Raw genomic sequence first — 22,771 nt, forward strand, 5'->3', positions numbered from 1 at the left:
GATTTTCATTGACGACATTCTGATATTTTCCAAGAATGAGGAAGAGCATACAGAGCATCTCCGCATTGTGCTTCAGTGCCTGCGGGAGCACAAGCTGTATGCCAAATTTAGCAAATGTGATTTCTGGCTCAAGGAAGTCCAGTTCTTGGGCCACATCATCTCAGACAAGGGGATTTCTGTTGATCCTAGCAAGATTCAGGATGTCCTGAATTGGAAGACTCCAGAGTTTGTTTCAGAGATCCGGAGTTTCCTTGGGCTAGCAGGGTATTACCGGCGGTTTGTACCGGAGTTCTCTAAAATTGCTAGGCCCATGACTGAGTTACTCAAGAAAGGGGTGAGGTTTAGTTGGGACGACAAATGTGAGCAGGTCTTCCAGACTTTGAGGAAGCTTCTGACGTCTGCCCCTGTCCTCGCTCAGCCAGATATTACCCGGCCTTTTGATGTGTATTGTGATGCATCAGGTACGGATCTTGGCTACAGTCTCATCCCTGTTTGTCTTCGCTAGATATTATTCGGCCATTAATACTTGTTGTAATGCATCAGGTACGGGCCTAGGCTGCGTCTTTATGCAGGATCAACGAGTGATTGCCTATGCCTCCAGAGCCCTCAGATGGCATGAAGAGAATTATGCCACTCATGATCTGGAGCTGGCAGCAGTAGTGCATGCATTGAAGATCTGGCACCATTATCTTCTGGGTAATACTGTTCACATATACTCAGACCACAAGAGTCTTAAGTATATTTTCACCCAGAGCGAGCTGAATTTGCGCCAGAGACGGTGGTTAGAACTCATCAAGGATTATGACCTAGAAATTCATTACCATCCGGGCAAGGCTAATGTTGTGGCCGATGCGTTGAGTCGCAAAGCCGGTTGCAGTTGTATCTCAGCCACAGCGGTGCATGCAACCATATGTCAAGAAATGGAGAAATTAAATCTGGCCATTGTATCTGAAGGCACACTTGCTAATATTACTCTCACACCTACACTCCGGGATCGAATTGTGGAGGCTCAGAAAAATAATGCAGGTATGGAGAAGATCAGGTAGAGGCTTAGGGAAAATGATCCTAAGGCTGCATGTTTTCACCAGGATGGTGAGGGTGTGTTATGGTTTAATAGTCGCCTGGTGGTACCTAAGGACTTAGAGTTACGGAAGCAGATTCTTGATGAAGCTCATCTTTCGAGGTATTCAATCCATCCAGGCAGTAATAAAATGTACCAAGATTTGAAGCAGCGTTTCTGGTGGACCAGAATGAAGCGGGAATTTGCCAGATGTGTATCAGAATGTGACACTCGTTAGAGGGTTAAAGCAAGTCATTTGAGATCAGCTGGCCCTTTACAGCCCTTGAGTATTCCCTCCTGGAAGTGGGAAGATATCAGCATGGATTTCATTGTCGGCTTACCCAAAACTTCCAAGGGGTATGATTCGGTATGGGTTATTGTGGATCGCCTCACCAAATCGGCTCATTTTTTGCCGGTAAAGACAACACATACGGTGAAACAATATGCTCAATTGTATATGGACCGTATTGTGAACCTCCACGGAATTCCGAAAACGATCATTTCGGACCGGGGTACTCAATTCATTGCCCGGTTCTGGGAACACTTTCATGCCACCCTTGGTACGCAACTGATCCGTAGTTCAACCTATCATCCTCAGACAGATGGCCAGATAGAAAGAACTAATCAGATTCTAGAGGATATGTTCAGAGCGTGTGCACTAACCTATAGCCAGAAATGGGATGAATGTCTACCCTTAGACGAGTTTGCTTATAACAATAGCTATCAAGAGAGCATCAGAATGGCTCCTTTTGAGGTATTATATGGGCGAATGTGTAGAACCCCACTGAACTGGTCTGAAGCAGGAGAAAGGAACTTTTTCGGACCCGATATTGTTTATGAAGCTGAAGAACAAGTTCGGGTTATTCAAGAAAATTTAAAGATTGCGAAATCCCGACAGAAGAGTTACGCGGATAAGAAGCGTCGATCTGTCCTATTTCAAGTGGGAGATCATGTTTACTTACGGGTCTCTCCAATGAAAAGGGTTCAGCAATTCGGCGTAAAAGTAAAACTTGCACCTCGCTACGTTGGGCCTTTTCTTATCATTGAGCAATGTGGGCCGGTAGCGTATCTATAACGACCCGACCCGGGTAACGGCTAAGATCTACTCTGCACGTTGAGTAAAATCACTGCTAAATAACTCTCTTGCGCTTTCGTCCTCGCTTCGCGCAAAAAGTTGCAACCAGAATTATTCAACTACCCTGCGCCAGGTATTTAAGCTGGCTCGTCCCTCTCTCAACTTCCAGGTTGGGACTATACTCCCATCGCTATAGTATTTTTTTCGGCGCTACAGTAGCCGAGCTACAATAACCCGGGATTTGGCCCGGGCCATCTGGCCCATTCTGTTACAGACTTACAGTATCACCTGGAACTTCCTGCACAATTATCCGCGGTTCATAATATTTTCCATGTCTCCCAGCTCCGGAAGTGCCTCCGTGTTCCAGAAAAGGTGGATGACATCGAGAAATTGCAGCTAGAGCCCGATCTTGTCTATCCGGAGCAACCAATAAAAATTGTTGATTTCAAGACTCGGGTTACACGGAATCAAACCAGCAATTTTTATAAGGTTCAATGGAGTAATCACTCCGAGCGAGAGGCTACTTGGGAGACGGAGGACTTCATTCAGTCTAAATATCCGGAATTGCTACAAATGTATCAAGGTACTCGTCAAGTTCCATTTTTCTCAATTTAGTACCTCCACTAAATCTCGGGACGAGATTTCTTTTTGGGGGAAAGATTGTAACACCCGAGTGTTAAACTTGGGATTTAATTAGCTAGTTCGTGACTTAAGACGTTCCGCTGCGAATCGAGTCAGAAATGGATCCAAGCTCAGTTTTCAGATTTCCGGAGCCAGAGAAAACTGGAACTTCCGGATTGGGACCCGGAACTTCCGGAAATATCCGGATACTCCGGATATTTGTCCGGATAGTCCGGACCTGGAGTGGTATAACACGTGTTTTGGGTTGGGTGACTGTTTCCAAACGTTATAAACTGTTATTTACTCTCTCCCATGCTCTCTCTCACTCTCTCCCGTGCTCTCTCACTCTCTCCCATGCTCTCTCTCACCCCAAACCCTAGGGATCCAAAACCCTCCCTCTACCCTTGATCCAAGGCCCATGGGAGCTTCACTTGGGTAGTGAATCATCTATCCCGCGTGCTCCATCCCTGGACGGCTTGGGTTCAAGCCCTTGGTGCAAGGAAGAGTTTTCCCCAAGGTAAATAAGCTAGGGTTTGGCAAGTTCCGTGTTCTAGGGGGGGTTGAATCGATTTCCTCCGGTCAATCATCTTCTTATGAATCAATCTACTAGGGTCTAGGTGGGATTCGATTTTTGAAGGTTGGTTTCGCTAGAAATCATAGTTTCAGTTTGGGGGGGGGCGAAAGTTGTGCCAAACCCGGATACTCCGAGTATTATCCCGGATTCTCCGAAAATGTCGTCCCGAAAACTACGGGTTTAGGCCCGGATACTCCGGGTTTGGGAATCCAGATGCTCCGGATATTAATCCAGATATTACAGGTTATGCAGAGTTATGGACGTTGGGTTATTCGGTTAGTAGTAATTATGATAGGTTGGGGTTAATTTCAAAGTTTCAAATTATTTTGCATACATTCTCATATCATTGCATACGTGTAGCCGCTGCCGCCGAGGGAGCCGTGTACGAGGTGGTTGCGGAGCCACAGGAGCCGCAGGGGCAAGCCTCGCGGGAGGAGGTTCGCGGGGAGTCGGCCCAAGGCCCAACTCACCCCAGTGTTGAGCAGCAGACGCAAGGCAAGCCCCGGTGCACATCCTATTATTTTAAGTTATGACACCTATATATGTTTCTAATACTTGTGCATTAAGTTCAGGAATTGTTTGGAACCCTAGTTGCATGATCCCTAGGATTCCCTGAGTTATACTAGTTGTATAGGATGATAGAAGTGCTAGGCTTAATGTTTCCGGTAGAAGACGAGTGGTCTCCTGCACTCGCGAGATATAGGATGTTTAGAAGTCGAGTAATTTCCAGTTACTCATGAGATATAAGATGTATTCAGATTCCAGTACTTGAGTTGTGAGTTGGATATTGAATAATGGAGAATTTAGACCGGACGGGAAATGATGATGGTATTAGGTTTGGCAGTAGGACAGGGCTCCTGGGTGTCTTAGCCCCGTCCGTGTCGGTTAAGGACTGGTCGTTGTGGCAGTGCTGATCGGGGATTGAATTGTACTAACCGCATGCCGGGAGTAGGAGGTAGTCGAAACCGGTAAGCCGAGTACTGCTTTGCTTTGAAAGTACAGGAACCCGCACCCAACTCCTGGGGCGAGTCGAGTAGTCGCGGAGAATTGGGGATGCATATGTTTACTTTTGGTGGTCTCACGTTGAGCTCGGCTGACCATATGTCGTTGGGTTGGTCCCTGTAGTTCGAAGCGGGGAGGGGAAAGGTTGGTGCGTGGGGTCCGACGGGGTTTTTGCGTGCCGTGTTGGTTAGATCCACCTTGCAAAGTTAAATCGGATCAATTCGCCGCGTCTCGCGGTTATGAGGTCATTGATCTCTTTGCTGCATCGTAGCAAAATGTTAGAATGTGAGTTATGTATATTTATATAAAATATTGAGCACATTGAATTATATTTGCTTGCATCACCGTGATTGCTATAGTGGGCCTATGCAAAATATTAGTTGAGAGTTAATTTATATAGAATCTGGAGCTAAAATAATGAAAGTAAAGAATTACTTTAGTCGCTCTTTCTGCAAAAATAACCACCAGCCAAATGTCGTGAGTGTCTAGGTATGTGAGCTAAGTTATACCCACTGGTCGGGTAAGCCTTGCTGAGTATTAGCATACTCAGGGTTTGTTGCCACAATTATTATTTCAGGACACCCGGACGTCGATTTCTGTCCCTGCTGCGTTAAATTTATCCGCAGAGATGCAGAGGGGTGGGAAGTGGTAGAGAGGGACTCTTAGGTTGAGGACTTCTCGGGTCATATGCTTGAGGGCTGAGTGTGCGGCCTTTCTATTTTGCGCAGACCGGTCTGACCGTTCTTGATAGTTTAGAACTGGTGAAAGCTAGAGTAGTTGTAGGATCTTTTATATTCGAACTTTAGTCATATCTATTGTAAAGTTAGTTTTGTAAATTATTTTTGTATTTGAACTCAGTTTGTAAAACTTAATATTTCGCGTCGTATCGCTCTTGTATATTTTCAAATTTGGGTATACTTATATTAGATTTCTTTTCTTTTCGGACTTCGGATACTTATATTGTAAGTTTTGTAAATTATACTGTCATGTGTAAAGTTGAACTCATTTCGTAAAACTCTTGTTTATCAGTTCATTCATCCTTGTATATTTTTAAGTATTTTGTCGTGCTTGTACTATCTGCGCCCACCATCGCATGGGACTACCGGTGTTGTTTCGATCGGGCCGTGGGTTGAGAAAGGGTCGCCAAATTAAGCCGTTAAGCTAATGTGTCCGATGTGTTCAAATAACGACCATTACGCTTAATTAGAGTTTTAATTTGGTGGTTCCGTCACAGTACTTGACTTTCCAACTATGGTGAAGGATGTCCCAAGGCTCAAGCGGCTGTTTCTCCTAGGTTGTGAGCATCTTCGTGCTATAATATGGAACTGGTGGTCCGGGTTTAAGGGGTTGCTTTGTATAGATACCCGACCTCCGAGGATGCTTGGATGCACTCGTCCATTCATTGCCCAACTTGAAGGCTTCGAATTACAGGTGCATGCCACTATTACTGATGCTAGGCTCGCTCGGTCCCTGAGCAGAGAGATAGTGAAATATTATCCGTTCGTGAGGAAAGTCTATTTTAACATCAACATCACCTCTTCGCCTGCATGTAGTAGCGAGGCTGTTAAACTAGAAGTAACAAGCAAAGAGAGGATTGAATCCAGTGATGAACAGCACCATGGTGTACCAGCAGGCCTCTATGGTGATGTCTTGAGCAAGGTCGGTGACTCCCCAATCCCAATGCAAGACTTCCCGCAGCCTCCGACTCAACAGTCGGATCGCCGTATCGAGATTGGTGATGGGAGCCAGAACGTGCAAAGTGAAGTTGAGACATATGATGACAAGAATTTAAGTGGACTCCTGGCACGACGCACCGAATCCCTGCATGTACATGATGCCTTGGCCAGAACTATCATGCCTGCAATGTTATTGCGTAACCTCAGGTGGTGCCGGGCGGAGAGGTGCCCCAACTTGGAAGCTGTCTTTCCTTCAGGTGCAGTGGAAAACAATGCGTTGAAGACCTTCTGGGCATCAGATCTCTTGAAGGCCCGCTGCATCTGGAGCAAGTTTGATAGTGATGCTGAATATCTGTTACGGCAATGGAGACCATATTCCTTGGAACGCCTACAACACCTGCACCTGCGCTCCAGCCCAAGCCTCCAGTACATACGCGCTTCCGGTGCAGTCTGCCTCCTTCCCCAGCTTGGAGACCCTGCACATCATCCATTGCGGCGCCCTCAGGCACGTATTCGAGCAAGAGAAATGGGAGCACCGGAGCAGCGTCGAGTTCCCGAAGCTGGCCACCATCCACCTGCACGACCTGCCGGCGCTGCAGCAGATATGCGAGGCCGCCGAGATGCCGGCGCCGAAGCTCGAGACCATCAGGATCAGGGGATGCTGGAGCCTGCGCCGGCTGCCGGCCTTGAAGGGCCGCGAGCCCGGCATGTGGAGGCCGGCCGTGGAGGTGGAGTGGAGAAGGAGGTGTGGGACGCGCTGGAGTGGGACGGGGTGGACGCCGGCCACCACCCTTCCCTCTACGCGACCCCCGTGCACGCGCGCTGCTACAAGAAGAGGGGCCTGCTCAGGGGCACCGTCCTCAGGTATGTATATATACTGGCTGCTGGCTACTTATTAGTATTGCCTAGCTACTGATATGTATGCTCATCACTGCTTCTTCCGTTAATCCAAACACTACTACAGTACTAATTAATTTGTCAAGAATTAATCCAACTCAAGTCATTAATCAAGGCAGGCAGCTTACTCACTATCCGTGCCTGTCTCTGCTTCTCACTCATCCCTGACAGGTGAAATCATCAAGTTCTGCATCTGCTGCTGCTGTTGCTGATTGCTGTTAGCTCGGTGGCTAGCTGCTTTTTCTTGTGTGGATTGCTGCTAGTAGTAGTCGGCAACTGGCTGGATCGCCGGCTACGGCACTACCGTACCTTTGTGTGGTTTGGTTTGATGATCGACTTGACGTGCAGTTTGTTTGATGTCTGCGAGCCAAGGCCATTATTGGCTCTTTCTTCATCAGGTTGCCTCCTGACGGCCGGCCGAGTTGGCCTGCCTGCCGGCTTCTTTCTCTCTGCATGCAGCTAGCTGTGTGTTTGTTTGGTCTGTCTTAAGAAATAAGAGGCGGCCGCCTGGTTTTGCCTGCATGCTGCAGCAAACAGGCCTGGCCGGCCGAGGTGTGTGATCGAGTGAGTGTGTGGCTTGCGTTCGAGCAGTATCTGCAGCTGGATGATGCAGGTGTACTACCATCACACCTTCTGGCTGCTGAATGCTAGCTGATGCGTGTGTGTGCTTGCTTCGATTTGTTTGGCTTGAGTGTGTTTGTGTCGTCAGCCTGCTCACTATACCCGGCCGCCTCGTGTCTGCATGCCACGGGTCGGACGGACTAGCTGCTGATGCCACATGTACTGTAATAAGCAGCGTCTGCTGCTCGTGTCGTGTGCTTGCTGATACCCATATATGTATCTGATGACGAACCCAGATTATGATAAAAGTTTGTGTGGTTTGCGATTGCTTTATTATATGTGCGTATGATATGATGATGCACTCTCTACTTCTGGCTCTCATTTTTTCTTGGTGTTGGCAAGCACATGTTGCACCTTATGGTCTACTTCTGGCTCTGGCTGTCTGGCTAAAATGGACTGGATAGCAACAGGGCATGCATGGTCAGGTTTTCCAGTCTAGGCTTCACGGCTTGAGCATGACTGCACATGCATCCATCATGGCTAATAACAGCATGCTGCAGAACAATTAATATACTCCCTCCTCGGTTCTAAACTATAAGACATTCCAATAATTTTGGAGAGTCAAAAAAAATTTATGTTTGACCAAATTTACATAATAGAATGATGACATTTATTATATAAACTAAGTACCATTAGATTTTTTATTAGTTATATTTTCACAGTACATCAATTTGATATTATAAATCTTTATATTTCTCTATATAATCTTGGTTAAATTTGAAATTGCTTTGACTCTCCAAGATTTTTGGGATGTCTTATAATTTGAAACGGAGGGAGTAATTAGATAAGAGGGCTTAAGCGCACGCATCACCACCACTGAACAACTTCACCAATCCGTTGATCTCTGGCAGCAGCTGCAGTCTGCACACCTCAATTCCCAGCCTGATCAGATCAAGTGCCGTTTCACAGCAGGCGGCACTAGTTAGCTTACTCCTCCGATCGGCCTATGACTATGACACGGCACTATGCTACAGTCCAGAGATTCGCACCCGGCTTACCTAGTGCCAGTGGGACACGACGCGATTTTTTTTTTTTTTTGCATCCCATGCCACACAGAGCTGCTTCTGCCTTGCTCACCACTCGTTATGCATCCATCGGATCACGCAACATTGCATCCACTCGGTGGATCACGCCGCGGCGCCGGCGCTCGCGACGGCCTCCATGAACTCCTCGTCGGCGACGAGCCTGCGGGCCCAGCGCCCTGGCCGACAGGCACACCTCCAGCGCCATGCTGCCCGCGCCGCCGCGCCCCTCGTACACCGTCACCTTCCCGTCCATCTTCTTCCCGGCGCCGCTGCGCACGGCCACCGGCCGGCCCCACCCGAAGTCGTTGCCGTACACGTCGAACCGCGGCGAGCTCCCGGTCGCCACGGCCGTGGCGCCGTCCTCCCCTGGCGGCTCCACGTACACGAACCTGGGCTCCTGCGGCCACCGCGCGAGCTAAGCCCTCACCGTCCCCTCGTCGAACGCCGCCACAGCGCGGTTCAGGAGCCACGCCGACTAGCCCAGCCCCTTGCCCGCGACGTCGCCGGCCGTGGACTTGGCCACGGCGAGCGTCACGGTGTTGCCCATGTAGGCCTGCGGTATACCACGCACGCGCCCCCGGCAGCCGACGAGGAGGGTGTACGTCGTCTCCCGCTCCGGCGCGAGCTCCCTGGCCCGGCACGCCGCTCGCCACACGTGCGCGAGGAGGGACTGCAGCGACGAGATCGTGGCCGTCGCCGTGCCGGCCATCTCGGCGCTCGCCTTCGCCTTGAGCCTCTTCACGCTCTCCGACGAGAAATCCAAGAAGCACTCCCGCACCGGCAGGTACACGGGCCGCCGGACGATGTCCTCGAGCTTGCCGAAGGGTAGGCGGACGGGCACGGGGCAGCAGTCCGGGAACCACCTGTCGAGTGCCGGCGGTGGCGTGGACAGCTCGCGGCCGCCGCCGCTCCGGCTGATCTCCGACCACGTGTTGAACAGGTGCCAGAACGTGGTCCCGTCGGCGACGCCATGGTTGAGCGACATGGCGACGAAGACGCCGTCGGCGAGCTCCGTGACCTGCGCCGCCAGAACCGGGCGGGACACGTCCGTGCCCAGCACGCCGTTCAGCGGGAAGAGCGCCCACACCACCGGGGGATGTACACCGGGGCCGTGATGTCGCTGACGGCGACCTCTGGCGCCACCGCGTGGACGAACTCGGCGCCCTCGCCGTTGCAGCGCAGCGAGACGACGATGCCCGGAGCGGGCTCGCCGTCGACGGCGAGGCGGCCGGCCAGCGGGTAGAAGCGGCCGAGGGCGCGCGCCAAGGACGAAGCGAGGCCGTCCACGAGGTGCGCTGCTTCTGCTCCTGACTGGGGCTTGGGCAGGAGGACTCCCTTCTGGATGTAGTCCACCGTCATCACGCGGAGATCCCACGGCGTCAGGTGCATGGTCTCCGGCACGCCGTCCGGCGAGGTCGCCGCATCTGGCCGGACGACACGCCTGGACACGATTTGGACATTCCCGGCGGTGGAGCCTTCCATGGCTCGTGCTACAAGCACTGAATGAATGGCGCCTGCAGCTTCAATTGTTTGGCCGGCAAATTTGGAATTTATGAGCAATGTCGCGCCATTTTGTGGTTCGTAGAAACAGAACACTACTGCCCCCGGGAGCAATATAGTAATTATTCACCACACATTAACAATGCAAGAAATCTCGAACTCGCCCAAAGCAGAGTAGAATGGCAGGCAATTGGGGACAGAGGAGGGTGGACAGGAATGAAGAAAACAACGAGGGTGGACAAGAATGAAGAAAACAGCAATTCATATACGAAAGAAATTTTACTATTACTAATTAAAGACTCTTTAAAGTCTCCATGTAAAACCACCTAGGATTCTAGGTTGACATTCTAGAAAAATAGAGAAATCTCGAACTCTCCGAAATTAAAGAAGAGTAGAATGGCAGGCAGTTGGGGACAGAGGAGGGTGGACAGGAATGAAGAAAACAACAATTCAGGTACGAGAGAAATGAGAAATAATACGCGGCAGCATCATATAGCAGGATCTTTTGTTTTGTTTTTTCTTCTTTTAATTAACTACTATATTGTCGAGGCCTCGAGGGCCGGTCGGAGATTATGGGTTTTCTAGCCGCACAAACAAAATCTAGTGCAGCAAATTGCAGTGACAATGGGCCATGGCCCTCCCCTAACCCACCCCTAACCTTATTACTCCAGAAATTAGCCCTAACTCGCTGCTAATTTTTATACCATGTCGAGTCTTTAGACGGCCAAATAGACTGCACGGCACTACACGACCCTAACACGAATCGATCCAACACGATTAGTCACTATGTCCCGATCATGTTGCGCTAGCTCACGACACGAGACCAGCAGAGCGCGCTAGTGTTGCAGCATGAGCAAATAAGATATTAGATCAAATTGAAAACTAAGTACTTGGCTATAAGACAAGCTATGTCAGATGTAGCTAAGCGGTACAACAACAACGGCTGCTGCTTTTCTCCTGCACCAGTACAAGTTTTTTCATTTCTCAACAGGCCCTCCTTTCGCATTAAACATCATCTGTTTGCCACTCACCTTTCACCAAGTGCCATTGTCTAGACCTTTTAACCCGCTCCCTAATTGCAAAGCTGCAAAAAAAGCAGCTAATCGCTACATGCAGATGCTGCGCCAAGCAGCCTTCTCAATCTTCCTCTCTCTTCCATGTTATCCTCTTGTGCTGAGCTGTTCAGTAATACGCCCATAATTGGGCTTTCTCTTAGAACATCTCAAGAGTGCCCCAAAAAAAAACACTCTTAATAACTGATATTGGGTATGAAGCTGAAAATCAACGCTCCAACAGTGGCCCAAGTCCATACCCAAATTTTTCGCTTGCCCAAAACCAGCCCATTGTGAGCTACTGAGCCAGATATCCGCGTGTTTCCCTCCAGATCGCGCCAATTGTCTAAAAGAGCAATGGAGGGCGACTCATTTAGCGAGATTCCTTGGTCACGCACTTGCTCGCCTGGCTGCTAAAACGATGTGCGATCCTACAGCATCTACGGGATAATAGCTAGGCGGCACAGTCTGGACGGCACAACATGATTGATCGAGGGATGCAGACGGATCTACTAAAAACAACCCTTCCCCAGACCCCGCACAGTGCGGGAAGCCTACGGCACTGGGTACGCCCTTTTTAGTATATTATGCAGATAGTAATGCTGCTCCATTATATCAGATCTAAAAAGATAGGGATGTCTGGTTCTTCATGGAAATTCTAGGACATCAGACACTTGGGGGTTTATCGTCAATGTATGGTAGCAAAATCTCAAAACCTATTTTTGGACTATTTTTTGGCACTTTTTGGAGATGCTCGTTGTGACAACGGCGACAGCGTCGCCCGTCCCCCTCCTCCTCGTGGTCCACGAGATGTGTGGACGTCTCTCCCGCCGCATCTGACCACGCAAGAGGTGCCAAAGGACAAATATTGAAATATAATCAAGTCGGTACACAATCCAGCATCAAGCGATAGATAAGACTTTTTTATTCCCAAAATCAGAAAGATTGCTCGTGCCACTTGGCTTTCGTGCAAACTAGAAAACCCTGCGGCTTTGCCGCGGGTGGCCAGTGGATGTACTCATGGTTTTCGATGACAACAGATAGCAAATTTTTTTATATGTTTTATAATGATTGGCATGAAGAGAACTTGTATGAAATTGAAATTTAAGTCACCTGAACTTGTAAGCTACTAACTGGACATTAGATATTGGAAACTTTTGTGCATTTTATTTTCAGGAATTCACATATGTGTCCACATTGGCATTTAGAAGGGCTGTGATACTTGACAAGAGTTGCTAAAATCATAAGTAACACATATATCTATATTTCTGCTTTTCTCTAAAAAATATTTATATTCTGCTAAATGTTGCCATTAATCGTCCCAGACGCAAAGTTTCAAGTCTACAAAAGAGCGCACATGTAGACCGCTCGCTCCAGTTACGGATCAAATCCCAAACTATTAATTATCTTAGGAGATGGCTTCAAGTGCACGGTAGATTTGTTGATGAAATATAAAAACAACAGGATTTAACCGATGAACAAAGATGATGCATGGTCTACCTTGCATGGACATATTCACATAAACCTTTTTACCAGGCATGCTTGGAGAGTGGCATCAAAGTTACTGCTAATTGGGGCAAGGAACTTTTCTAGTGAAAGGTTCGATACCTTTCCGAAGATCCGTCGAACTACCATAAAAATCAGCCTATTCAAATCTATTAAGTAATTAGTCCACAATTTGACTACTGATTGCTACAGTAACTATCCTCTAATTATTAATTAATTATACTGAAAAGATTCGTCTAGACACTTAATTGCAACTTATGTAATTAGTTTTATATTAAATTGACATCTGTACATTCGATTTGATAATCAAAATGATGTGACAGCTACTTGTAGAAACCAAACATCTCCTTCTCGCAGAGTGCGGCCATGGGGCGTGGGCAGCTCTTGCAGCAGCACGGGGTGGGTCGGCCCCGGCTTGCGGCGCCGTGGCCTGGCGGGAGGCGAGGCGGCTTGACGGGCGGTGTGGCAGGCGGTCGCCGGCTCCTCCGTGTCGGCTCCTTCTCCTCCTTCTCCTCCATGGTGACCCGGCGGGCAGGTCGGCGACTCGGACGACAAGCCGGTGGTTGCAGCAGGAGGGAGAGGCGGCCCCTGGCTCGCTAACCTGCATGCGTAGCGGCGCTGCTGCCAGCGCCCAATAGCGGCTCGGGCGGGCACTGCAGTCACGCGGCGACGGAGGCGGCCCCTAGCCGACGGCCGGTCGAAGGCAGCGCGAGGAGTCTGGGCCGACCCGACGAGCTGATCAGTCTCATTTTCAATGACAGTTACTACATAAGGCATGTTATGCAAATACAAGTTACAGTTTCATACCTTATTGTGCATTATGTAGTTAGGATAATAATTATATGAGTATACTAATTTCAATGGCAGTCATGTCATGCATGTGAAGGCTCTAGTTTTAGAACCTACTGTGGACTATGTAGTTCAGATAATAATCATAGGAGAGTATTCATTTTCAATTACAGTCATGGCAGTTAGTTGCTTGATTTGAAATTTTAAGCATAGATGACAGATAAATATTGACCAAAGAATAAACAGTATATGTAGAATGAAGAAAAGTTCTTCTTCAGCCGTATTAGCAACAACTGATGAGCACTTGAGTCCTTCAACAAAGTTGTTCAGCTTCCATAATATGTGTAATTTATAATACCACTTTCAGTTGACAGTTCCCAACAATTCACTTGTATACAGGTATGAGGCAAGAAGTATAAATTATATGAGCTTAATCAAGATTTTTCACTATAAATATACGAGACAGTCACATTCCATTAATTGAGATTTGTACTGAATCAACCAGAGCTTGATAGAAGGGACCGAAATCCAATCTTGTTGAGCCGAATAGAAAAGCAGAGTATCAGCCCTTGGTAGCGACGAAGGGGCAGCGAATCGAACTCAAAGATGGGATTAATGTTTGATCTCGTTTATTGGGCAGTGCAGAGCAAGGCGGCGGTGCGCGCAGGCGCGCGGGGACGTCGAACAGCTGCTCCACTTGAGGCGGGCCCGACCGCACGCTCGCACGAGCCCAGCATGCCGTCCGGGAGAAGGACGCGCTCGACGTGCTCGCCGAGCTCGAGGCCTACTGCGGCCTCGTTGCCGAGCGGGGCGACGCGTCGACGCGTGCACGGTGCCCGAGGAGCTGCGGGAGGCGGCGGCGGGGCTCCTGTGCGCCACTGAAAGGTGCGGGGGCCTGCCGGAGCTGCAGGAGGTCAGGGGCTTCCTTGCCGCCAAGTTCAGCAGTGACTTCATCTCCGTCGCATCTGAGCTCCGCAGCGGCTGCGGGGTCAACCCCAAGGTGAGCCATGAGCCCATGATTAGAGTCCGCGGCTGATGGCGTGGCATGAGACAACAGCAGAGCTTGCTCGATTGAGCGTGGAGGAAGCCACAGCCGCAGCTGGCTGAGGGAGTGGTGGCCTGGTGGGAGGAGCAGCGGGGAAGGATGGCTGCGCGCCGCGACTCGCGAGGGGAACGCCGCCGCCTGGCCCGAAGCTTCGGGAAGATGGTCGAGGAACGCTGACCCATGTCTGGCTGGGGATGCGAGGCCGGGATTCCGCCCGATGACGTGGCACGACAAGAGGCGAGAGAATTGGCCACAAATCGTCAGGAAGAGATGATGATGACGAAAGTAGAGTAGGTTGTATTGGGAAGGAATCCGGGGTCCTCCCCAGTATTGTTCGGAGGAAAAAAAAAATTAGAAAGATTGAGAGATTCGATGCTGAATCGGCCGTGAAGAAAGTGGCTGCAATAACCCATCTTCAGATGCTCTAGTGACCATCCAATTCAGCACATCCATCACTAGAATGAATAGCATCGGAGAAAGAGGATCCCTTGACGAAGACCCCTCTTGTACTGGATAAAATCTCATGGTGTGCCATTCAGCAGGACCTGAGTAGAGGAAGAAGCTAAAAGCCCACACACCAAGTCTCGCCATCTAGACCCGAAGCCAAGGTTCAGGATAACAAAAGAACAGTATCAATTGAGAGTAGTATGCAGATTTGATATTACCATGCCAAATTACTTGTGATTGAGCTTGCAGGCAGTAATGGAAGTGTCATCTTTAATTTGTATGTAACAATGCAAGGTTCTCTGTTACAAGAACGATCAAACAAAGAGGTATCAGTGCATCAGAGACCAATAATATCCTCAAGTTAACAAGAACTTGAAACATACATTGCTAAGAGTGATTCCTTGGGAAAGAGTGAGAACATAGGTTCAGTCGAGTGGCCTCCATCACTTAGCATGAGAGGTAAAAGGACCTCTACTATCTTCTTTCAAATCTTCCTAGCTGAGCCAAAATACCACAGAATGAAATCAAGAACAGATGTAAAAGAACATGACAAGAAATCAAAAGTACTAATTCAGAAAACTGTTGCTCAAATTGTTTCTATCTTGGAAATTTTACAGCATATCAAAATGGTGTATAGAAGTACTTCCCAGGTATAGGTAGTTCAAACCTCAAAACAGGACGCATATAAACAAATATCCGTAATTTATAAACTGGAATGATGAGGTGCCATCAATGTGTAGACAAAGTGCCAGTAAGTAGTGTGATAACAAAAGGTGTCAACAACATATCACCTCTTCTGCGATGTGAAGAACAGAGGTCGTTAAGATGCTTGCCTAACATAAAAGCCATGGACCAAAGTAGCCTATTGGATTCCAGCTTTGTTGTTACCCACCAAAAGCTTCGTTGAATTTCACTTCCTCACTACTAGAGAAAACAGTATCTGTCATGTCATCAGACAAGCCTCCATGTGTACTGTGGTTTAAGCAATAATCTTGTTGGACTGGACATATGTCATATTCTGACTCCAGTAAGGAATGGGTTGGAATCATATTTAGCTCCATCGTGCTCATTGATGATCTAAGCTTAGCTAGTTCTGGCCAGTGTTTTGCTGATATATACATGTTTGCAATCAACTTGTAGTGACCAGGGTTGTCCGTCCTCATTGCCAGCAGCCTCTTTGCAGCTCGATCCCCAATTTCTGTTTTGCCATGGATCCTGCAAGCCTCAATTAGAGTTGCCAACATTGCAGCAGTTGGCTGAAATGGCATCTTGTTAATTATCTCCTCAGCCATCCTCAGCAAACCTTCATGGCAGTACAAATCGACCATGCAAGAAAAATGCTCCACCCTTGGTGCAATGCAAAATACATCAAACATCTCAGCAAATCGTAGTTGCCCTTGAGTTACAAGCCCAGAGTGGCTGCATGCTGAGAGAACAGCAACCATAGTCACATGGTCCACCTTGATATTGTTGGCAACCATCTCATCAAAGAGCTTCAGTGACACCCTCTCTTTGCATTCCATACCCCAAAATCAACGAAGTGTAGGCGTGCCTGTCTTGACATTGCATCTGATCAAACACTCTGCGGGCAGCTGCCATCTGTCTAGACTTTGAGTACATGTCAACAAGTGAGTTCTGCAGTAAGTTAGAGCCACTGAGTCCACGCTTGATGATGTAGCAGTGCATCTCCCTTCCGTGACACAGGTGTCCAAAACGTGCACTAAGTGAAAGCATAGTTAACACAGTGACATCATTTGGAAAGACATCGGAACCAGTCATCTCTCTGAAAAGCAGCATAGCTTCCTCGACCTGGTCCATGAATGCAAATCCTGCTAGCAATGAATTCCATGTTGCCATGCTCCGAACTGAACATGTTCTAAAGAGACGGTAGGCAAACCTCATCATCTGGCATCTTGAGTACATTGTGATCAATGAACACTCCACGCGTTCGAGCCTATCCAAGCATAGACGAACAGCAACACCGTGCAACTCACGGACAATTCTCAGACAACCATTCCGACCACATGCCTTGAGGCCAATCACAACAGCCACAAAATCCAGCCCCGGACCGTGGGAACTCCTCATCTGCGACACCAGCCTCATCACCTCGCCGTCGTTCCCCGCCTTCAAATTTCCTGCTGCAACAATGTTCCAGGTGACAATGTTTGCCCCAGGAACCCGCTGCAGCAGCCCAAACGCCTCGCCCCACATACCCGTGGACGCATACCCAGACACCATCGCGTTCCAGCTGACTACATCCCTCGCAGGCATTCCATCAAACACCCTGCGTGCGTCCTCCAGCTGCCCGCACTTGGCGTACATCCCAACCAGAGCATTCCAGACGTACATGTCCAGACCATACCCCCACCTCTGAATCAGCTGCTCAATCCCCCGACCAACGGTGGCATCCCGGAGCTCGCCGCAGGCGCGCAGGACCGACGGGTACGTGAACCTGTCGGCGGCCACGCCCAGCGCCAGCATCCTCGCGTACGCGAGGACCACGTCGCCCCACAGCCCGCGGTCCGCGTAGCCCCATATGAGCAGGTTCCAGGGGAACGCCCGCGCCTTCCCCGCCGCGTGCTCGACGGCGGCTCGCGCCGCGGGGAGGTCGCCGAGCGCGATGTAGAAGGAGGCGAGCCTGGGGAGCACCGAGGGGTGCGCGCCCAGGCTGAGCGCGACGGCGCGCGCGTGCACCTGCTCGCCGGGGAAGCGGGCGCGTTCCGCGGTGCAGGAGAAGAGAAGGGAGGAGAGGGAGGCGGGGAAGAAAAAGGAGGTGGGCGGCGGGGACGGGTCCTGGGCGGGGGCGGCATTAAGCCAAACGGGTGGGAGGCAGTGGCGGATGCGGAGGAGGTGGTGCTTGGACAGCGCGGCGGGAGGAGGAGGTTGTGGGCGCATCAAACGGCCGGCGCCACCGCCGTCTTCGTGGCATCACCACCTCGCCGCCGGTGGAGAGGAAGGCGGCGGGTGAATTGGGTGGGAGGCCTTCCAGGTCTGGGGCTCTCGTCGGCGCGCCAACGCCGGAGTCCCTTCCTTTCCTTGCTGTCCATGACTTGTTGGGCCCACCAAGTCGGTGGCTCCACGCGCCTTTTTTATTTTTGCATTTTTCAAAAAAAAAAATTTACAGAAATATATTTTTGGATTTAGGTTTTACAGTTCTATACCCCTACCGCCCGGCAGGTGGGCGGTAAGGACCTATATGTAAATAAAAATAAAATTTTTTTTCGCAGAGGTCCTTGGAAGGAGCCTGCCGCCCCCCTGCCGGGCGGCAGGGCCCCTTGCCGCCCAGCAGGGGGCGGCAGGCTCCCTCCTCAAATATAAAACTCCAACCCTTCCCTCTGCGCCCTCATTTTCTGCCCACGAGATCCAGAGAGGGGAGATGAAGAGAGGAGGGGTGAGGGAGATAAAAAAACCGGCGAAGCCCTGCAGGATTTTTGATCCGAACCGCAGGTAACCAATATTTCTCAACTATTATAGACTTGTTTCTAAAATAATCATGAATTAGAATAGATTTAGATTTTGGATAGTGAAATATAGAATAGTAAACTTAGTATGACAGTACCTTACTGTTATTGCAGCATAAGGCAATGTCTGCCTCCAATTCTGTTGGATTTTCATGGACCGAAGAAAAATCCAGTATATTTCTTGAGATCATGACACGTCTTGTAATCAGTAAGAAGTTGGATCCATTAGCGGATGGTACGATAGAGATGGTGTTGTCCAAATTAGTTGAGTTTAAATATTTGACATTGTTTCGAGGTATTACAATGCAAGATTTAAAGGAATACCTGCTAGAACGTAGGAAGATATACACGAGGGTATGTGAACTAGTGAATCATCAACATGTTATTAGATTCTTACAAACTACTTGTAAGATATGGATGCGGCCAGAGGTGTATGAGATGCACATTAAGGTAACTCTTATTCAGTTCTAATCACGTCCGTTATTTGTAATCCATATTTACGAAATAGTAAAATTATTGTGTAATTATATGCTAGGATTACCCCGAGGACACGGAGTTGATTAACAAATCGATACCAAATTTCAAAAAATTGGTATGTATCTTCGGTGGAGTTATGCCGCAAACTAGACGAAGGAGGTGGAAAAGATCTTCGGGTCATAGTTCTCGGCCTCCGCAAGAACACGTGACCGGAGGTTCGTCAAGTCGTGCTGCACCACCTCGAGCACCTAGTTGTGTTAACTGGGATGACGATATCGATGACTTCATGCCCCCAAATCATGGCCTCGAACACCTGATGTTCCTCCCCCTGTACATGAAAGTAGAACCATAAAAGAGAGAAAGGGAAAGTCAAGAGGTTCGTCAAGTCAAACTGCACCACCTCCAGCATCAAGTTCTGTTAACTGGGATCACGACTTAGATGATTTAATGCCCCCCAAACCATGGCTTCCAAGAGATGATGTTCCTCCCCCTGTGCGTGACTACCTAGATGATTTCATGAAATAATGTGTAACATATATTGTTCATCGGTCTAGATTGTGAAGCAAATTGTACTGAAATAATTTGGATTCTTCAGTATCATGGATGTGTACTCATTTAGCTATCTTCTATGTGTCACATTATGTGGTGGCTTGTGCTATAGGTGGCGACAAACCATGTGTCCAAGCATTTGGGGCTAGCCAATTTGATACAATGAACGATATATAAATATAACGTTAAACAAGATACCACATAAGATATTATATTAAAGGTTACGTTCATTACAACCAAATTCTATAGAAATACGCACTGCCAACTAGTTAAACAAGACATTTAGACATAGTACATACACAATATACTTAATTTCGTACACACAAATAAATGCACAACTAGATGCGGCGAATTCTTGTAGGTGGAGCCGATCCATCCGTCGGATTCCCGGAAGGTCCAGCCTCGGCAGCAGCATTGGGTACTGATAGCTGTGGGCACTTCTTGTAAGTGTGACCGTCCGCTCCACACAAGTTGCAATATTTTTTCTTCTTTCCAGCCTCGGTCTCGTCCATTCCGTTCCGGATACGACGTGTCTGCCTTCGGCCTATGCCCCGCTTCGTAGCTGCATCAGGGATGAGAATTGGATGGAGATTTTTTTGAGTGAATGGGCCTAGAATACCAATGCCGTATATCTCATGACACCAAGTCTGTGCTGCGGCTTCTTTTGTGAAATATTGAGAAACATATTACGCAGCATCTAACCCAGATACAGAACAAGCCGCGATGACATGGGAGCATGGTAAGTGATGCACCTTTGGCTTCTGACATCGGCAGAACACCCTCCCGTCAATGGTTATCAAAACTTCTTGAATTACCCTTTGTCTGCGGACACCCTGTCCGGTCCTGTCCCTGCATGATACCTCAAATCTTTGCTCCTTTGTGCCCATCGATATGACTGAGTGAAATCGAGCCTTTTCAACTTTTTTCTCCATGTACTCATTGACCCTTCTGCAAAAATGCACTCCTGGATCATTAAGTAAGGGAGCGGCTGATGTGTATCGCTCCCGAAAATACCTTATGCATCCATACATGATGAACTCAACAATGCCAACAAGAGGAAATCCACGAACACGATGCATTACCATATTGTAACATTCAGCATGGTTGGTCGTCTCGATCCCATAACGTCTCCCATCCGTGTCATACAGAAGTGACCACTTCTCTTTAGGTGCACCATCAATCCACTGTGAAAATGGCTTAGCATGTCCAACTAATGAATCTGTAGAACGTCTCCTGCTGGATGATGAGGCCTGGCTCTTAAGCAATTCAGCACTCATGTCATCAATTATACCCCACAAAGCATCAAACTTCCTCTACTGATTCTGAGTGCACAATCGCTTGAACAAATTCATCAGATCCTTATTCTTGAACCGCTCATAAAAGTTAGCAGCCATATGCCTCACACACCACCTATTGACAACATCTGGCCATATAGGAGGTGAAAATTGACTACCTTCTTGGAGCTGCCTTATAGCTGCAAGTAGACCTGCATGCCTATCACTGATAAGGCAAATATTAGGCCTTCCAGCAACAACGTGAATCTTCAGACGTTCAAGAAACCAGTACCAGCTTTCTGTGTTCTCATTCTCAACAAAGGCAAAGGTGATGGGAACTATCTGCTTGTTACAATCAATTCCGATTGCCGTCAATATTGTTCCCTTATATTTCACTATCAGGAAAGTGCCGTCAATACACAGAACAGGAAGGCAGTAAATGAACGCCCTCACACATGCTCCAATGCAGAAGAAAGCTCGCAGCAGAATGCTTGCCCCCCTGACAAGCTCGGTACACTGTATGTATCAAAAGCACTTCCAGGATTTCTTTGCACAATTGCTTCAAGCATACGAGGTAGGTTGTCATATGATGCTTCATAAGTGCCAAACCTCATCTCAAATACTTTTTGTTTAGCCCGCCAAGCCTTTGCATAGCTGATCACATACTGGAAATTCTGTTCAATGTCCCTAATTATCAATGCAGGCTCATAATCCATTTTGTCAAGAATCACCCCATACATCTTCTTAGCCACGAAAGTTGATGTGATATTACGATGATGTCCCACAACACCTGTCAACCTACAAGTATGTGGTGTAACAATTGAACATTCCCAGTGTGTCTTGAACTTTCCCTTGTATGCATGCACTCGCCATAAACAATCTCTATCTGCACACCTCACCTCTTATTCTTTGCTGCTAGACATCAGTACTCTGAATTCCTTCCTCAGAGATACAGCCCAGAGCTTCACAGCATCCTTCACATCCTCAATGGTACGATACTTTGCCCCTTGTATGACCTCATTCACTCTGTATTCAAACTCCGGACATCTAATATCTTGTACCACTGGATTACCAAAACCCTCTTTACGCCATTCACCTAGCACTGGGAAGCGCTCATCGTCCTCATCGTCCGATGAGTCCCCACATTGCTCTATTATTTGTGCATCCTGGTCTTCTTTCTCCATGTCCTCCACAATTCCAGGTATCCGCTCGCCTTCATCTGCTAAACCTTGTGGTTCTGGTTCTGGTTCTGGAGCTTGCACGTTCTCTTCTTCTTTATCCTCTTCCATCTCTTCATTACAGTCAGATGTTGTGTGTGTTGACCCTTCACCTAAATCACCGGTCTGCTGGTGAATCTGAATTACCATTGCGAGAGGCCACCCACTTTCAAGAGCTGCGTGCATGTAATGTTGCCATTCTTCCGTACTACTAATATGCGTCAACTCCCAGAAATCCCCATTAGCTTCCCAGGAAGTCAAGGTATGAACCGTAAGCAAATGGGTCTTTGAATTCACATTGAACATCTTTTGACGACATTTCTGTATGGACTCAAAACTCCTCTCTAGGGGTTTGTCTAGACTGCACTGTCTTCTTACCAATGCTGATAGATTTACTCCATAGGAATCATGAGTAATTCTATAGAAGTCACCGTAATAAACTTGAAATGCCACTTTGTTCGACATATCTGGCCATGCAAAGACTTCATTTTAATTAATCTAATATCTACAAACATACTATGCCTTCAATTATAACCACTAATCCGAACCCTAAGTACTTACAACAATAAAAAATACTAATCATAAAATTAAATATAAAAAAATCTGGAATGACAAAGTTGAGAAATATTGGTTACCTGCGGTTCGGATCAAAAATCCTGCAGGGCTTCGCCGGTTTTTTTATCTCCCTCACCCCTCCTCTATCCCTCTCCCCTCTCTGGATCCCGTGGGCAGAAAATGAGGGCGCAGAGGGAAGGGTTGGAGTTTTATATTTAAGGAGGGAGCCTGTCGCCCCCCTGCCGGGCGGCAGGTGTGGCAGAACCGCCTAAATTATCCCGGCTCAAGTGCGCAGGCCATCACCATAAAGGCAACATTAGCTTAAACGCACTTCAAACGGAACAATTT

At 48.3% G+C, this 22,771-nt stretch overlaps 1 protein-coding gene and 2 pseudogenes across 5 annotated transcripts; 1 reads left to right on the forward strand and 2 right to left on the reverse strand.

Annotated features, from left to right (window-relative positions):
• Positions 1–6,317: 6,317 nt before the first annotated feature.
• On the forward strand, positions 6,318–7,799 carry LOC120711170 (annotated as a pseudogene).
• Positions 7,800–8,253: 454 nt separating this feature from the next.
• Positions 8,254–10,227, reverse strand: LOC120711171 (annotated as a pseudogene).
• Positions 10,228–14,808: 4,581 nt separating this feature from the next.
• LOC120711174 (pentatricopeptide repeat-containing protein At1g71490-like) lies at positions 14,809–17,911 on the reverse strand. 5 transcript variants are annotated; one of them, XM_039996624.1, is made up of 4 exons: positions 15,682–17,911; positions 15,274–15,388; positions 15,109–15,189; positions 14,810–14,988 (listed from the first exon to the last, which is right to left on the reverse strand). In XM_039996624.1, exon 1 carries the CDS (start codon positions 17,783–17,785, stop codon positions 16,376–16,378), a length of 1,410 nt encoding a protein of 469 aa, XP_039852558.1. In that variant the 5' UTR covers positions 17,786–17,911; the 3' UTR covers positions 14,810–14,988; positions 15,109–15,189; positions 15,274–15,388; positions 15,682–16,375. The 5 variants fall into 5 exon arrangements, with proteins under 5 accessions (XP_039852560.1, XP_039852558.1, XP_039852559.1 ...); XM_039996625.1 differs by having other exon boundaries at positions 14,810–15,034; XM_039996626.1 differs by having other exon boundaries at positions 14,809–15,189; positions 15,274–15,384.
• Between the last annotated feature and the right edge of the window lie 4,860 nt (positions 17,912–22,771).

Source organism: Panicum virgatum, chromosome 6K (assembly GCF_016808335.1).
Source record: "Panicum virgatum strain AP13 chromosome 6K, P.virgatum_v5, whole genome shotgun sequence".
Classification (NCBI taxonomy): domain Eukaryota; kingdom Viridiplantae; phylum Streptophyta; class Magnoliopsida; order Poales; family Poaceae; genus Panicum; species Panicum virgatum.

Bases quoted from the DNA above. Each gene is read 5' to 3' on its own strand.
- LOC120711174 (XM_039996626.1), bottom strand. From the start codon at position 17,785: ATGCGCCCACAACCTCCTCCTCCCGCCGCGCTGTCCAAGCACCACCTC.